Source organism: Erithacus rubecula (assembly GCF_903797595.1).
Source record: "Erithacus rubecula genome assembly, chromosome: 2".
NCBI classification, from domain to species: domain Eukaryota; kingdom Metazoa; phylum Chordata; class Aves; order Passeriformes; family Muscicapidae; genus Erithacus; species Erithacus rubecula.
Window position 1 is genome coordinate 88,598,712 of NC_136685.1, and position 17,174 is coordinate 88,615,885.

At 39.0% G+C, this 17,174-nt stretch overlaps 1 protein-coding gene across 1 annotated transcript in view; it reads left to right on the forward strand.

Moving 5' to 3' along the window:
- The first annotated feature begins 1,806 nt into the window (after positions 1-1,806).
- RPS6KC1 (ribosomal protein S6 kinase C1) overlaps positions 1,807-17,174 on the forward strand; it is an 85,123-nt gene continuing 69,755 nt past the window's right edge. Inside the window, exons 1-3 of the mRNA XM_079299037.1 lie at positions 1,807-1,969; positions 6,291-6,326; positions 10,624-10,744. Of these exons, the coding sequence (XP_079155163.1) occupies positions 1,865-1,969; positions 6,291-6,326; positions 10,624-10,744 (262 nt within the window). The 5' untranslated portion in view covers positions 1,807-1,864. The remainder of the gene's footprint in view (positions 1,970-6,290; positions 6,327-10,623; positions 10,745-17,174) is intronic.

The window sequence follows — 17,174 nt, forward strand, 5'->3', positions numbered from 1 at the left end:
ATCTCCCAACTGCATTTTCAAGACTGCCTTGTTTTGGTGGTTCTTTTCTGAATTATTGTATTCTTATCTTTGAGATGTATATTTAAGAAAGAAGACAGTAAGCCATAGCTATAGCAACAACAACTGCTGTTATTTCTAGGAGCAGAATCTACACATAACATGCAGTTATTTTCTGTATTTTGACCTGTGCAGGGACATCCAAACCAATCTGTCACTTCAAAGGTTTTTACACAGTAGTAATCTCAGTAGTGATACTGGAAAAAAAGAAATCACAGAAGCTTTGGATTATAATGAAAATGAGGATGTGCTGAAAAGCATGGAAGTTGTGTAACAGGCAAAATGAAAGAAAAAGACTAACCTAATAATGTGATGCAAATTGTTTCTCATTTCAGTGTTGCTAAATTTTCTTGCCTTGACCTAGGGAAGTCTTAATAAGCCAGTAATACTTAATTGTGGATTTTTTTATTCCCCTCTAATTACTATTTTGTGTTGGATATACCATGTGAAAAGATATTCTGCAGAATTAGGTATCTCCAAATTCTGATTTTAAAGTGGAAGCCAAAATATTTTATGAGTCATTTGAGCTTTTGAAACTCCCTAGTGAATGGAGGCTACTGACTCACTGAGGGATGCTTTGATTGATTACACTGCACATAAGAACAGCCACGGTGGCTCAGATCAATGGTCCACTGAGCTCAGTTTCCTGCTTTTTGAACGTGGTTAGCAGCAGATGCCTCAAAATGTGCAGGGGCTGGGCAAACTTCAAATGAACACTCTCCCTGCCTCTTGCTGTTTTCAGCTTCATGCATTTCCTAAGCCTGATGTGTTTGTCTCTGTAGTTACTCTCTGACTCTCTCCCCCAAGTACTTGAATTTGCAAACTTTTGATAACTTATAGAACTTCCATGAAGTTCTGTGTACCAGTACAAGATGTAAAATATATGTTTTCCCCCTCTCAGAAGATAAGTGGAAGTGACAAGTGAGCTGCTAACAACCATTGTCCTCTTTTTTCCCTCTTCCTTAAGCAAATGTTACTTAAAGGAGAGGCATTGCTTACTATTCGGTAAGAGACTTTGATCTTTCACAAAGACAGGCAATTAAGTATTGTTAAATACTTTCTGTCAAAAACTTGCATGAGAGCAGAGATATTAACAACCTTGTAAGGAAAAGCTGGTTTTTAACATCTGCAATTAAATGAATGAAAGCACAGTGATTTAAAAAAAAAAAAAAAATCGAAACCATTTATATAATCTGAGATGTGAGATCTGCAATGGTACTGACTCCACTACAGACAAGAAATTGAAGGTAATCTACAAAAGGGTCCTGTGGCACAAAATCAGAAGTGAAGCGATGCCCTTCAAACCCTGGAGGGTTTCCTGAGTTCTGGTTTTTAAGACCAAAGTGTTCTGCAGACCTGTGCCCATCCGCAGGGAGAAATCCAGGTGCAGCTTAAAGAACCTGGAGGAGACACAACACACAAACCATGGGGACTGGATAACCATCGAACCTGCCTTTCTGTTAGCATTCCTCTTTAAAATCCCTGAGTCGTTTCTGCGTTACGGGCCTATGGATTTAGGGCAGCATAGCCTAAAATAGCCCACGGCAGACGCCGGGAGCGGCGCACCAGGGGCTCGTTACGGATTTGCAGAGGCCACGGGCGCCTGTGCGAGCGAGGGGCACGGCGGTCAGTGCCCGCCGAGTGTGAATCCCCCCTCGCCGTGCCCGTGCCGCGACCCCTCGGGGAAAGCTCCGAGCATCCCGCGGCGGCCGGGCGGGGCTGCCGGGCCGGGCGGGGCGGAGCGGGGCGTTCCCGGGCGCCGCTTCCGCCCGTGCCGGGAGGGCGGCGCGGCGGGGGCAGCGGCAGGATGCTGAGCCCGCGGGAGCGCGGCGCCGAGCTGGCCCGCTTCTACACCGTGACGGAGCCGCGCCGCCACCCCCGCGGCCACACCGTCTACAAGGTCACGGCGCGGGTGAGTCGGCGGCCGCCGCCCAGCCCCTCGCCCCCGCGGCTCCCCGCGCCCGGCCTGCGGAGCCGCCGCGGCGTGCGAGCCCCGTGACGGACACGGGTGGGAGGGAGGGTGGCACACGGCGGCGCCTCCCGAGCCGAGCCCTGCAAACTTGTCGCCTCGAAACGTTGTCACGGCCTGAGACGCGCTTTGAGTTAACTCTCGATTTCCTTGCTGTTGCAGCTTAAAACCAAGCAGCTCCTTCTCTTTCCCCGCTCTTCCGGCCCGGCTCTCGTGGGTAGGTTGCGTGGGGCTCTGGGCCAGCCGGGCCTAGCACGGGAAGCGGCAGAGCTGCTGCAGATGTTGGCAGAGCTGCTGCCGTGCTGGCTTTGCTGGAAGCTCCCGCTGTCCTCCTAGGGAAATTCCTTGCTTTCTTTTCTCTTCCACTTTCCTATTAAACCAGAAGAGGGAGGCGTGTTAGTAAATGTTTGGAGATAGGCTCAAGAGGAGTGGCAGTTTAGCTCACAGGTATGGTGGGATGTATTGAGAGCATCTGAAAGTGACACAGAGAGACAGAGTTTCTTTAAATGACCCGTGACCTCGTAGTTACTGCAGCTGTGAGAGCAAGGTGTACTTATAAACACCCTCCTCTTAATTCAAAGAATACAGCATTCTGTAAATGTATGGAGATTGTGATGTCAAGTTGTTAGCCTAAGATCAGTTTGTATGACTTGTAAAATTAAAAATTAAAAAAAAAAAAAATTGTTATCTCTCTCTCTCTATCTCTCCGAGTTGATCTAACACAAATATGGGACAAATATGTTTAAAATGTTCTTTTTAGTCCAATAGAACGTAGTGTTTGTGGCGAGGGAAAAAAAAAAGAGTTGCTTTTTCCTACAATGCTGCAGTTTAAAAAGCCTTTCCTGAAATAGATGCAGAGAGGAGAACAGTGCCATCGCATTTTTCTGTGGTTGCTTTTGATGGCCCAAGTGTGTGTGTGTGTGTACTAAAAGTTGTGTCAGTGAAATAAGGACTAATAGGAATGAGCCAAGACTTCTGTTGCTTATTTTGCTCAGGTGCGTTGTTCTTATTGGCTAAAGCAAATTAAATTTTTCTGTGATGTATTGGTTTCTGTAGAATTGTTCAAAATCAAGTTGTGGCTATAACTAGTTGGGGATGTCATTCTCTTTCCTTATCCCATAAACTGTGGGTGCTCTGGTGCCTTTCCAAGCGAGGCAATGCAGAATCAGGTGGTGTGTTGCACTGAGCAAGGAGCTGATCAGGCTGTGAGCTGTCCAGATTCAACTCACCAACTGGAGATCATTAGTTCTTTACAGTGTTTTGATAGCTAAAATCTTCAATGTGAAAAAATATTAATTTTTTTTTTTTTTTTTTTTGTGTCAAAGGGTTCTTTGGACTCACGAGTGCAGCAATGGAAACAACTTCTGTTTCAGCAGGGCTCTGTCTGTAGTAGCTGAAGTGAGGATTTTGGGAAATGGAATAAAATGATTTAAAAAGGAATTCTGTGTACTTATCCAGTAGCCTTTCTGTTTCTTTCCTCCTGTTCCTCCCTCCTGTTCCTGTGGTGATCTGGCTCCATGGTTGATATCACAGCACTCCAGCTGTATTTGCTGAGCTGATGCTCAGCTACTTTGGGGGACCGCCAGGAAAAAAGTGGGGTGGACCTTCCCGTTGTGTTGAATATCATACTGGCTGAGATTTGGGTAGTCAGTATGTGTCAGTGGAGATTTGTGGTTCCTTAGCATGGTGTGTGAGTGAATCCTTTGTGAAATGAAGTTAAAGGAACTTTGTTTCAATGTAATGTAGATAAATAATCATGCATAAGAAAGCACTTTACTGTGTCCTAAACATCTGGCCCAAAGTGTAATTACTCATGCAGTCTCTTCTAAGTGCTAAGGGGGATCTATCATTATGGCAGCTTTTTTTTTTTAAAGTTTTGTTTGTATAGAAGAGAATATATATTTCCTTTACAAGTAAACTGTAACATAATTGTAAATGCAGACAAGATTAAATTAATATTGACTTTTAAATACCAACTTCCAAATGCTAAGAAACATATATTAGCAAGTTATGATATGAGGAGTGTTCTTAAATGATACCTGAGAATACAGGCCACTTGTACAAGTTTAGAGAATTTGGAAGATTACAATTATTCATGATAATTAAAATTCTAATGAGTTATGTTGGATATCTGCAGATCAGATGAAGAATGGAATAATCCAAAATACTTGATGGTCCTTGTAGGATCACTGTTTTCAGAGTCTAGTGCATTAATTACACATTGCTTAGCTCATTGGTGGGTATGGGTATCCTAATGATATTTTTGAAAATAGGCTAAAGTTGCTTGTGTTACAGATTTGCAGAAGGAACTGACTGCATTGATCCTTGTGGAAGAATTAAAAAAAAGTACGTGGAAAATTTAGGGGGTTAAGTCATCTTTGCCAAATCTCTAGGTTGACTATAGGTTGGATGGAAAGGGCAGACCTCTTCTGAGACTGACTTTCAGAAAAGGATATGAAGAACAAAGTAGGACAGCACATAAATTATTATAACTGACTTAAAGTTGGCATAGCTGGGAGATATAGAAGGCAGTGTAACATAAGAACAAGTGTGAAACAGGGCCTCTGGGTTTTATTCCAGATTCTTACTAACTGGCTGGGTAATTACTCATCTCTCTGGGTCTCCTTCTGCCCATCTGGTAACTTACCTAGCTGCCAAAACTGTTGCAAGGCTTTAACTAAAGGTGAACTGCAAAGCAGAGCAGTTGGTGTCTGCCCTTTGGTGTTCTCTGTGATGTGTAGCCATGCCTGTGATATTTTCTTCCCCCAGCTGTACAGACTCCTTGCATCAAGCATGCCAGCTATTAGAAAAGGAGGTTAGCATTATTTCACCAATTGTAGTCATGAACTGCCTGGTAGTGAATGAAAGAGCAACAGCCACCAAGGTTAACGTTTGGTGAAGTTGCCAAATGTTAGATTACCCAAGAGTGAGGAGAAGTTGAGAAAGGTTTTATTTTTTATCTTATCAATGTAGACTACGCTGGAAGAAGAGGACTTTGGTGTGCAAGGTGAGAGAAAGAACACAGAGCTGTGAAGGAAAATGTTTCAAGTGTTTTGGGAGATTGCTAGAGAAAGAAACGCTTCTCTTTTCCATCTTGTCTCCTCCAAAATGTGGGAGAGATGAGTGGCTGGGCTAGTAAACGGATGGTGGAAAATCTGGGAGGCTTTGGCAGGAATTCTGGCAAAATGGAAGGGAAGAAGGGAACTAAGTTTGTGGGAAACAAGAGGTTGTTGTTGTCACTTAGCAAGAGGAAAGTGTGGATTTGGTGGCTTCCATCTCAGAGCAACAGCTGCGTGGTGCTGGCGGTGCAGAGGGATGGTGTGGGTGTCTCTGGGGTGCAGGTCCTGTGGGCTCCCTGTGCATCCTTACATGCATCACCTCTTCAGGGCATCAATTATTCCAGGGTGTGTTGCTGAGGACAGTCTCAGCTGGATTGAAAATGCCCTATTTTGCTTTAGCTAACAATAGACTAATTATTTTGTTAAACAGCTTTGGCTCTTATGATGAAGGATATACTGACTTGCACAAGATAATTGCAGTTATGAATTAAAGATGTGTCTGTTTGGTTTGTGTATTTGTGGGGATATGCTCTTGCTGCTGCTCAGAAGACCAGTACAAAACTTGGATTACAAAGGCTTTTGTGATCAATATTTATTTAAAGGAAAAAAAAAAGTCTTGATGGAATACAGGCTTCTCTATGGTGTGCAGCCAAGCCTGATTTTCACTGCAATTTTCCCCTGGACAAAGTAATTTATAATTAATTAGGCCAAGAGATTTTAAGGAGAAACAAATACACAAGGATGGTCAGACATGTCTGCGCTCTGGTGATTGTAAGTAAAGTGGAAATACTGTCTGGCTAAATACAAATCCCCACATTCTCAGTGAGGTTGTGTACAGTTTATATTAAGCCCAGTAGCTGTAGTGAGCTCCTCTTATTGGGAGTAATGTGGTCCTAATATCAATTAATAGGAAGAGACTGGAAAGATGATAGATGTGCTCTATGTAGCTTTGTTTTCAGAGATGCCTTTTGTGCCATTCTGCCTAGAATGTACGTCTGTCTTTGTGTGATCACGACTGACTGCTGCAAAAATCCCTCACTGTCATGTCTCTGAGTTCTCTAAAACTAAATGAAAACTTTCTGACTGCACTGTTTGCTTTTTTCCCAGATTTTTCTCTTCAGCAACAAATCATTGTATGTTACTCTTTAACTTCCAAACTGAAAATCCAAGGACTTATGTGGTTTCATTTTTGTTTTGCTTTTCAGATTGTTTCAAGAAAGAATCCAGAAGATGTCCAGGAGGTAACAGTTTTAACTTGTGCAAATGTCTTTATGTATCACACTATGCCTTTTGAAGAATCTTTGATGTAATTTAGCAGTTTCTGTGTGTTTTGTAATTGAGCTAACAATTTTCGTAAGTTTCCATTTGTCTTTAGCTGTCACAGTTAAAAGTAGTAGCTAGTGTAACATGATGCATTTCATCCCTCAGTGATGAATGGTGACTTGAAACAAAGTCTTAGTGAGTAAAGTGTCTTTTGATGACAAAACTGCTTTGATAACTTTACAAGTTCTTTTCTCCGGGCTGGAATTGGCAAATTGATGGTTACTTAACTCCTACTGGTAAAATTAGAGATCAGTCCACAATTCAAGTCTTAGGTCTCAGCTGTAGGTACTCTTTTCCTCTTTCACCAATACTTCACTGAAAAGCCTACACCATTACTGTCTTAGTGAAGAGGGAGAATGAAGGAGTCTAGGAGTTGCTGAGAGATTAGACTGCAAGTCATATATATTATGCATATCTCTCTAAGGCTCCTTTAGTATTTTCCAGTGATATACTTCAACAAAACTTTAGAGTTGCTTATTTACCTCTTCTGAAAAGTCTGTGAATAAGGGTCTGCTCTGTTCTTGTGCCTCTTAAATACCTGAAAAGTCTTTCACAGGAGTAATTTATTGATAGAGAAAAATGCACCATGTGTGCATTGTGGATTTATTTTTTCTTTTTAATTAAGATACTTTTTCCCCCCCTCCTCTTGATTTTTTTTTTTTTTTTTCTGGACTAATGACTTGACATGGTTACTCTTATACTATGTATCTGAAAGTCTTGCCTCAGAAACAACATTATGGCTTTTCAGACACTGTGTAACACATGCATGTGTTCAGTTTCTGGCACAGTTTCTTACTACAGTTGAAGAGAACCTGCACAGCTATGAAAGAGGAGCTCGTAACTGGATTCATTGCATCTCTGTGTATGAAATATGAGTTAGTGATTAGTGGCTTGGCAGAGGTGAGAATTGGCTAATACATCTAACACCCCTTTATTGCATTCTTCTTTGAAATCTTGAGAATCAGGCAAGCATGAGCATTCGTGCTTTTTGCATTTTTAAAAAAATCTCTAGGAGATTAAAATAACCTATCAGAGATGATCATGGATCTGGTTTAGAACTGCCTTACTGTAGTTTGTAGCTTGATGTTCACCTTTTCCAGGGAGAATCCTGAATTGAACCTATCCATATGAGCACATTCTGCCATTACCTTAATCTTCATTTGTGAGGAAAAGCACTTTATAAGAGCTGCTGATGAGTCCATTCATCAGAAAAATATATTGTAAGTGTCTTTTAGCTAGAGTATTTCATGAATATGTGTTAATTAGTTTTGACACAGTAGCAAAACCATATCTTGCAGTTGTTGCTTTGATTTGTGGCTGTAGGTTACTCATGCAGTGTTTCACATGCTCTAGACACTAAGAGGACATAAATATGAGATTAACAACTTGATAGTTGCCCTTTTCCACTCTGCATTGTACCATATTAATTATTCTGCATGTGATAGCATGTTAGGTGTGGGGTGATTCTGTTATAAGCATCATCTGAAAATAGCTGGTGATTACAAGGAATATCCTAGATGGTAGTTGCCATAAGGGGGAACTGTAGTCAGAAACCCCCATATGTTGAGAGCTTTTCTGTTGCATGGCCTCTTATGTAAAAAAAGAACTATGGGCAGCCTTTGGAAGAAAAAGAATATGCCCCTAACCTGCTCCCACTGAAAGAAATTTACCTCACTTTTCCAGAATGCTCAGTGAGGAATTCAATGGGAGATTTTGTTTGCTTTAGATTTTGTCTCATGCAACCCACTTCCCACATCCATGTAGGACCACTTAGCTGTGCCTGCCTCCTCCTCCAGGTGTCTCTTAATGCCACTGCTGTGATGTTACTCCACTCTTTACATATGTACAGCTGCTCATAAGGCTGTGTGCTGTGACCTCAACTCCACTTGCCAGTTTTCTGTCACATCTTTTGGCTGCCCTTTGGGATACAAGTCTTTACTGCAGCACCTCTCCCACTGCAGCCAGGTACAATTCAATGTAATCCCACCTGTTGTTGTTGGGGCAGGAAGGGAGCCTTGTAAGGGCTTCCTTCTCAGAGAATTAGTGATCAACATGAAATTTTTTGTGTGGTTGTTAGTAGATGCAGAAAGGCCAGGTGGCCTATCTTTAATGTCCTTGCTTCTCATTGTGGCAATGTGATGTGTAAGGCAATAGCATGTAGGATAGTCCTGTGTTTTTTTTTCCCTTTTCATTTAGGAGAAAGGCTTATTCAATGTGGAACAGATGAGTTGCATGAGTTAATAGAGATCTACTGGCTCTTGCCATGACAAGCACCTTATTGCATTACAAGGCTAACATATGTTTCATGATATACTTGCTGTGCTTCGTTGGGCCTCAAAGTACAATGTGTCCTTCCTCCAAATCTAATTTCTAATGAGGATGTGAGAGTGGAACTTTGCTAACTTTGCTGTACCACATATATTCAAAGGCATGTTTTCCATGAGCTTCTGAAAGGCTTTAGAATAACCTTGACTGCTTTTGCTATGCAAGTTATTTAGGGATATTTATTTTTTTCCTCTTGACTATTGAGTGATCATTTCTAGCAGTGAAAAATGATGCTTTTTTAGTGGAATGAAATCTCATGCTCTTATTTTCTGGCAGCTTTTCATGTTGGCTCCAAGTACTGACAATACAGTAACTTAATGTTTAAAGAATTCACCATCTTAAGCAATTTTGTGTTCTATATGTGCACTGCTCAAGAAGTGCTAATCATCCGCTCTGTGGCTATTGGATTAGATAAAAGTATTGCATTGAAAATTTGTTATTTCTGATAGCAAAATGACTAGTTTTCCTCCTTGAGATTCCTCACTTGTGTTACACTTCACTGAGTACCAGCTGTACCAGTCATGAAAATGTGTGCCAGTAAGGGAGTCTGAGTCAGGACTGCTGGTTCCAGTATAGCTAAATTTGTAAGGTGGGTAGGGTGTTGCTACACTAAAGCTTTGCATATCCACTGTTAACAATCACCTTATATCTGCATCATCCTGTAGGTAGGACTTGCATCTGCTGAAACTTAGAAAGCTTCTGATTGCAGCATTAAAAGAAAAACACCACAAAAATACTCTGAATCTAAACCTTTTGCTTAGCTGTAAATCTGGTTTGCTTGAAAAAAAATCCAACTTTTTCATTATATTTGCTCACGAGAAGGCAACCTGGTAAATCGTTCAGATACATGTGGAAGATTTAAAGTTGTGGTTAGTTGTATTAAGTTAATTGAGACATTTGACTCGTGCAATTTTGGAATCAACTGCTGAATGCATGCACTTTCTCCTTGTTTTTTTCCCTTCTGTTCTACTTTAATCACTTTACATTAGTGTAGAGGTTTATTGTGATGGCTTAGTGAGTCTGACCAAAAATGAGGTCAGGATATAAAAAACCTTTGTTAATATCTTTCCATGTTGATAACAAATCCAGTAGCAGTCAAGTGTAAATTTTATTGTTTACTTCTTTCATTGGTTTGATTTTCCTACTGGGTTCTCCTCCTTTCTTGAATGGAAAGAATGTAGTGGAAGAATGATAAGGTAGATACCTGACTGGGAGATGACTACTTTCCGGAAAAGACAGATCAGGAATAGCTGATACAATAAATCAGTGGCATCTTTTTATTTTATTATAAGATGGAGTTTTTGTCTAGATTACAAATTTTTTTTTTTTTTTGGTGTTGTTGCAAAAAAAATTTAAGATGAGGGGCTTGCATTTACATCTGATCATCTTTGCACACACGACTTAGGAGCTGTTTTGTAGTCCTGGGTGCTTAATGTACCATCCTTAAAAATCCCTTGCTTGTATGGATTTCTCTTCCCTGGTTTTCTCTTTTGCTGTTGTGTGTCTTCCCCACACCTGCAGCTGCACCAGGCACAGTGTGCAGTTGAATGTTGGATAGTGCAACACTCCTGTTCAGCATTTTTTCCTCCCTTACTGGCTCCCTGTGTAGGTCTGGATCTGAGTGACTGAAGCAGTGCTGCCTTTGCCCTCCTTTCAGCTTTTACTCAGTTTTTCTCAATGCACTGTAGTGTTGCTAGCCAAAATGCAGGCTGGGGACAGATAATGACCTTTTTTTTATGCTTGTTACAGTTGGCAGTTCAGACTGTATATATTTGTTAAAAAAAATTGGTGAAGTTAGTGGTCTGATGTGATTAAACCAGTGTATTTGTGATGTGATGTAATATGAACAGTGAACCTCACTAATACTTCTCTCTGGTTTCTCTGCTTCAGATAGTCGTTTGGAAGAGATACAGTGACTTTAAGAAACTGCACAAAGATCTTTGGCAAATTCATAAAAACCTGTGCAGACACACAGAGCTCTTTCCACCTTTTGCCAAAGCAATAGTGTTTGGTAAGCATAATTTCCTCCTGACCTGCTGAAATTCTTTGATAACTCAGTATCTATAAATACATCTTGTTTTGTTGCTGGATGGAAAATTTTTCCTGTGCTTTTACTACATAACTTGATACATTTCTTTATTTTTGTAATGTATAAGAGTTATTTATGTCCTTGCCTCCATGTTAGACATAGTAGCTGAGATATTTATTGATGTCTATGTTCTGTATCTTTACAACATACATTCCCTATTTTCAGGAGCAAAAGTCTATATTAGCTTTGTGAACAGCACTTGAACAGCAAACAAAATATTTTATATATGAGCTGTCTGTTTTTTAGTGATGAACTGTATTAAAGTATTAAGTAGTTGTTACTGGAAAGAAAATAAATTATGGGAATTTAAATGCAATTGTCAGTTTTATCTAGCTAGTCAGTTTTACATACTTCACCAAAACAATCTGCAAGAGGAGAAAGGTGACAAAAAGGAATTAGCTCTTACAAGTCTTAACTTCATCCTGATGTGTATATCCTCATGAATGAGCTATAGGTGGACTTCCAGTGAAGGGTGTGACTGTATAGAATTCCACCTATCCCACTTTTTTAAGCAGTGTTGTGTTTATAAAATCACCTTTTTTTAGTGTGTGTTGTTCTTGTTCAGCAAAAACTGGTGCTACATTTTTGGTGTATGTACATATCACACAATATCTACTGTATTTTAAAGCATTTTTCAACAGCTTTTTAGTGTGTTCAGCATGTGTGGCATCTTTTTTGCATGCACCTACTGCATGCTCTGTGAGTGTTTCTGAGGCATTTCTAATGTGTTTCTGACTGTTGCTTTTTAGTGTGCATTTACCACCTGCTTTTGAGCCTTTTTCCCAAAAAATTTAAAGTTATTTTTTTAAAGTGTCCAACAAGTGTTGGAAATTTGTTTACTTTCATCTATCATGTGCATTTGGTTTGGTTTAGGATGAGCATTGTGGTTTCTAAAGTGCTTTTCATGGCATTTCCATGATCATACTAGTTGTTCTAGTGTATTTTGTTTTTTTAAGCACCCAGTCTGGGGTGGTTGTAGTGTGGGTTTTTTATTTTTTTTATTTTTTTTTTAATTTTATTTTTTTGAATAGCTGTGAGCATTTATCATGTTGGGTGTTTTTTTGTAAACATCTACCATGTACTCACTTCTTTGGCAAAGTTTTTGGTGTGAATTTTTTTCTGTTTTGGCAAGGTGTTTGGTTCCTAATGCATTGCTACAGCATTTTTATGTAGGATTGTTTTGCTGGATCCAGCATGTTTTAGGTGCAGCTTTTTCTTGCATATACTGCATGTTGTTAAGCAGATTTTAGCATTTTTTGGTGAGTCCAGCATGTTTGACCTTTTTTTGGCATACACCTACTGTGTGCTTTGCAAATGCTTCTGAAGGTATTTCTAGCTGTGGAATGATTTTGTTGATCCTTTTTAGTTTGTTTGGTTTGGGGAGATAATTTTTCAGAGGTATTTTAGTGTCTGACGTGAGTTTGGATTTTCTTTGTGTGCATCTACCAGAGAGAATTATTGGGAATTTTAACAGGTTTTAAATATCAAATGTGTTTGGTGTTTATTGGGATGAATCTACCACATAGTGTTTTTGGTGTGATTTTTGTCAGCCTTTTTGGCTTCTAAGGCATTTTTGTTGGACTTATTGGTTTGTCAGGTGCTTTTGGAGTTACTAAGGCATTTCTATGGAGTTTACAAGTTAGTTTAGGTTTAATTTTTTTCATAAGCATCCAACCTGTGTTGGTTTTGTACAAACTTTGCATGAGGTTTAGTGTCCAGCATGTTTGGTGTTTTTTGGCATGTGCTCTCTTCTTTGGAAAGGTTTCCAGGGTGGATTTGAACTAATTTTAGATGTAGTTTTGGTTTCTAGAGTATGGCTATGATGTTATTTCTGTTCAGGATTTCTTTAGTGGTTTTTTTTTTTTTTGCATGAATACACAGTATGGTTTTTTTCATTATGTTATTTTATGAGTTATCCAGTGGGATTTTTTTGTGTGTCCAGTATGTTTGCTGGGCCTTTTAAACATGAATTTACCATGAACAGTTTACCATTGGACATTTTAATGGTTTTTAATCTTTGAACATGTTTGACATTTCTTTGGCATGCATCTGCCAGATCCTTTTGTTTTTGTTTGTTTTTCCTGTGTTTTTTGGTGAGGTTTTCAGTTTCTGAGGTATTTTTGGGCAGGCCTAAAGGCATTTTGGTATTGTTAAAGCCTTTTAATGGTGTTTACAAGTTGGTTTAGTTTTTGTTTTGTTTTTTTTAAATTAGCATCCAGTCTGTGTTTATGGTTTCTCTATGTACCTTGTATGGGATTTAGTGTCCAGGATGTTTGGATTTTTTAAATGCATCTGCCATATGCTCTTTTTTCTGGTCTGGGATTGCTGTGTGGTTTTTGGTGTGGTTTTTGGTTCTTAGAGTGTTGTCCCAGTATGTTTGGTGTTTCTGCAGTGGTATTTTGGGTATCCAGTATGTTTGGCATCTTTTGGCATGAATTTCCAATTTGCTCTTCTTTTTTTTTTGCCAAACTTTTTGCACTTTTAAAAGAGTATCTTTTGTTTCTTAGGCATTGCTGCAGTGTTGCTTTCCACTGCCATGTGTTTCAAATATGTTTTGGTGGTTTTTTTTTTTTAACATGCAACATACTTCAGCATGGATTTGCCTATTTTTTTGCATCCTGCTACCACATCTTTTTTTTGTCCCCCCATGTTTTTAGCATTTTTAGTGTTGAGCTTGTTTGGCATTTTTTTGGCACACCTCTAGTGCATGCTTTATGTGTATTTGCAGTTTTCATGTGTTGTGTCTGGTTTTTGTGTTTATTGCCATACATGTTTTTGCATGGTTTGGATGTGTTGTGCATGTTTTAGCACCCAGACAGTATTTGCTGTTTTTTGGTCTGTATCTAATGCTGATTTTTGCAGGTTTTCTTTGTGTGGCATTTTTTAGCAATGTTGAGCAGTCAACTAGAGGCTATTTTCCCAAATTTTCTGTGTGTCTCAGATTGGTTATATTCTAGCATCTAGCATGTTTCACATTTGTTGGCCTGCATCTATGAAGCTGAATCTTGATGCAGATTTTGTGGAGAGCTGGGTGGAATTCCTGATATAAATTGTATTTCACATCAGCCAAACTGTACCCAAGTTTTATGTAATTTTATTTTCATTGATTTATGAAGTTGGAAGTGGGTTAAGTTTTGGTGCCATGTCAGAGCATAGAGAATAATGGTTAATTAAAGCATGCAGTATTAATTTCATTCTGAGATTATTTTAAGTCTGATTTACAGAGTAGAGTTCTCACTGGGGAAGTTATTTGCAAACCTAGTATTTGCAAAACATAACTTAATTTTAGGTAGAAGATGTTATATATATTCATAGGGGAGAAAAGAGGGGTAAAAGAAAATCAGGGTTGAAGAGAGTATAGGTGTCTAATATAGTAAATAATTTAAAATTGCTATAAATGCAAATTAACTGTTTTGCACTAGCTCTGGAAGCAAGGGAAGAATTGAGTGAAATCCCTTCTGAAAACCATTCTTCTTCTATTGTATTTAGTGAACAAAAGTGACTGAAATGTGCATTGTGAGAGAAGGAAATCTACAGAAACATTCAATGCAGTTATTTATTTAAAAGCTTTTTGAAATTAAACCTAGATGAAAACAAACCCCACTACTTTTAAATGAAACTGAGACACAGAAGAATGCAGAAAAGTGAAGGTAATGCAAAAACAAATTTTAAATGATTTGTACATGGCTGAAAGGAACAGCCCTTACTCTCCAATTTAAGAATTATTTTTGTATTTACAACATTAAATTTTACTGTGTATCCTTCTATGACAATTCTACACATAGTAACTGCTGTATGATTTATTTTAAATTACAATAAAAATACTAAGGTTTTTTTTTTTCCTAGAGGAAAAATACAATCTTTGTAGATTACAAGGTTTTGCTAAACTCGTTTTCAGTCTCATTCTGTTACTGATGACCTGCAAGGTCCATCTCTCTGAAGGTCTTTTGTTTCCATGCTGCTTTGATGGACCATTTCTGCAGTGTTGCTTCCCTGTGGTGATGTTACAATTGTTGCAGCTTTTAGCCTAGTTTCTAATTAAACTTGTGAGTAGAATTGCTGGTGACTGGTGTTTTTTTTCTTTTTTTTTTTTTTTTTTTTTTTTTTGGATACCTGTGCTTTGAATAATCTATGTACCTATTGTTTGCAGGGGGTGCAGTTTGCAAAATGAGCAGTGGTGGTTCTGACAGTTGAACTTAGTTGTAGAAGTGTTAAACCTGAGGAGCATCTCCAGTTCAGCATTCAAAGTTTCAGGAGATGGTGTGGAGAACTGAGATGTATTTAAAAACAAATGTGTCATGCTGTGCTTCCATATTTCATGCAACCAAAGACTTGCCACAAAGTGTGTATTTTTATGCTGTTGTAGTAGAGCTGCTTGTATCAAAGCAGAAAACTTGCTGTGGGTGGGAAAAAGAAATCATGTGACTTTCTCTGTACTTCACTTGGAACGTTTTCCAGTTGTTTGATGGGAAAAAGCTTAGTGAACTTGATCATGAAAATCTAAAATGCCCTAACATATCCAGCTGCTAAAATTATGATATCTATATCTGGCACATGATTACTGTCCTATTCTAATATGCATCAGCATAATTTTCTTCAGTACTTTCAAGCTACTTATTTTTTTGTTGTTGTTTTTGGACACTTATAAATATTTCCATATGCTGACCATACATGGCATTTTACCAAAATATGGGTAAATCTGTGTGTGTTATATCTAGCAACTGCAGAAAAAAAAACCCCAAAAACCACACCCCCCAGCCCACCAAAAAAGAAACAAAACCCCCCAGATATTGATAACTTGATGGCAAAGATGATTTACATTATAAAACTCACATAAGGATGCCCTTTGTATTTGAAGACACTGAATGAAGTATTTATTAATTATTGTTGTGTACAGTAGGAAGTGTTGTGAGAAATTAACTGAAACATGAACACACACTTTGCTGGGTGTTTAGTTGTTCAGATCTGCTCCACAAAATTGACTGTGGATCCTTTTTACAGGAATTTATGTTTGGTTTTTATGTAAATAGGAAATTTTGAATGGATCATTGCTGGAGGAGTAACAGTTGTGTCCTGTGCTAAAGTTGTAGTTGACATTTCTTAAAAATATCACAAATATATGATCCCTATAATGAAGTCTGTGTGTGTCTGAGAATTGTAAAGACTAGCAGAAATAATGTTGATTTAGATGGAAAATGACATCCTGATAGAAATGTTTGAAGAGTCAGCTGGCTGTGTAAGCACCTTTGAGCATTTCCTTGAGTGAAAATGAAAGTGTTGAGCAGTACAACATTGCTTGAAAGTATAAAAAAAGAAGAAGGAGGAAGGAGTTAGGCAGGGTTGCCTGGAAATTAAACTGCCAGCAAGATGCCAGGAGGTCTGTGAACTGAACCAGTTCTGAATCATGTTCTTCCTTCCCCTCAAGCCCTCTAGTTCTAGAAACAGTTTTCCTGATAGTGTATCATGATGCTAATAGGCTGGAAAATGCAACAGTGACTAATGTTTCAACAGCTCTGTTCAAACATGTATTTTTATTGTTTTTAGCTCAGCTTCCTAAGAAACTGCAGCTTGTGTAATTGTGCAGTTAGAAAGTCGAACCCGTTACTGATGTGGCTAATATCAGCTAAATTTGAGAGTGAAGGTGGTTGCAAATATAATTACACTTCTGTAAAGTCTGTGAAATGGCACCTGAGTAAGAAGAGAGCATGTTTTGGTGCTGCTGAGGGCCAGGCAGGCTCAGCTCATACCTGAGGTTTGCAGCTGCCTGGCAGTCAGTGAATGCACACTGGTCAGCCTGGCAGGGCTGGTCTGTGCTATCTGGTACCCAATGAGAAGATGTGGATAAGGAAAATTAGTTTCTATGGAGTTTGATAAAATGAAACAGGGAGAGAGAATCTTGAGAAAGGAGAAAAAACATTTTACAGAATTTATTTCTTGCTAAAGTTTTCTGCTTCTGGTATTGTTAGGTGTTTACTTCTTCAAATTTATTTTCTACTGCTTTGTAACAGGATTTGTGTGAATTTGTAGATTCATTTAGCTGGCCCATGCTGCTCTGCTTTGCTGAGGGAAGTTGTTTTCTTTCCATGATGTCCAATTTTGCATGGAATGAACCAAGAGCCCTAGTGCACCCCCAGTGTTGCTCTGAAGACTTAGGAAGTTTGGTGAGCAGTTTAATAGGGCCTGATTTCAATGTTGCCACTCACCGTGGTGGCATTGCTTTTACCTTCTTTCTGCTTGCTTGTTGCTCACTCTTTTGTGCGGCTGAAACGGCAGGGTGAGCAAGGCACAGAACCAATCCAGCTGAAAATTAGCCCAATGATGTCTTTTCTTTTCTTTCATGGGAAAAATAAGC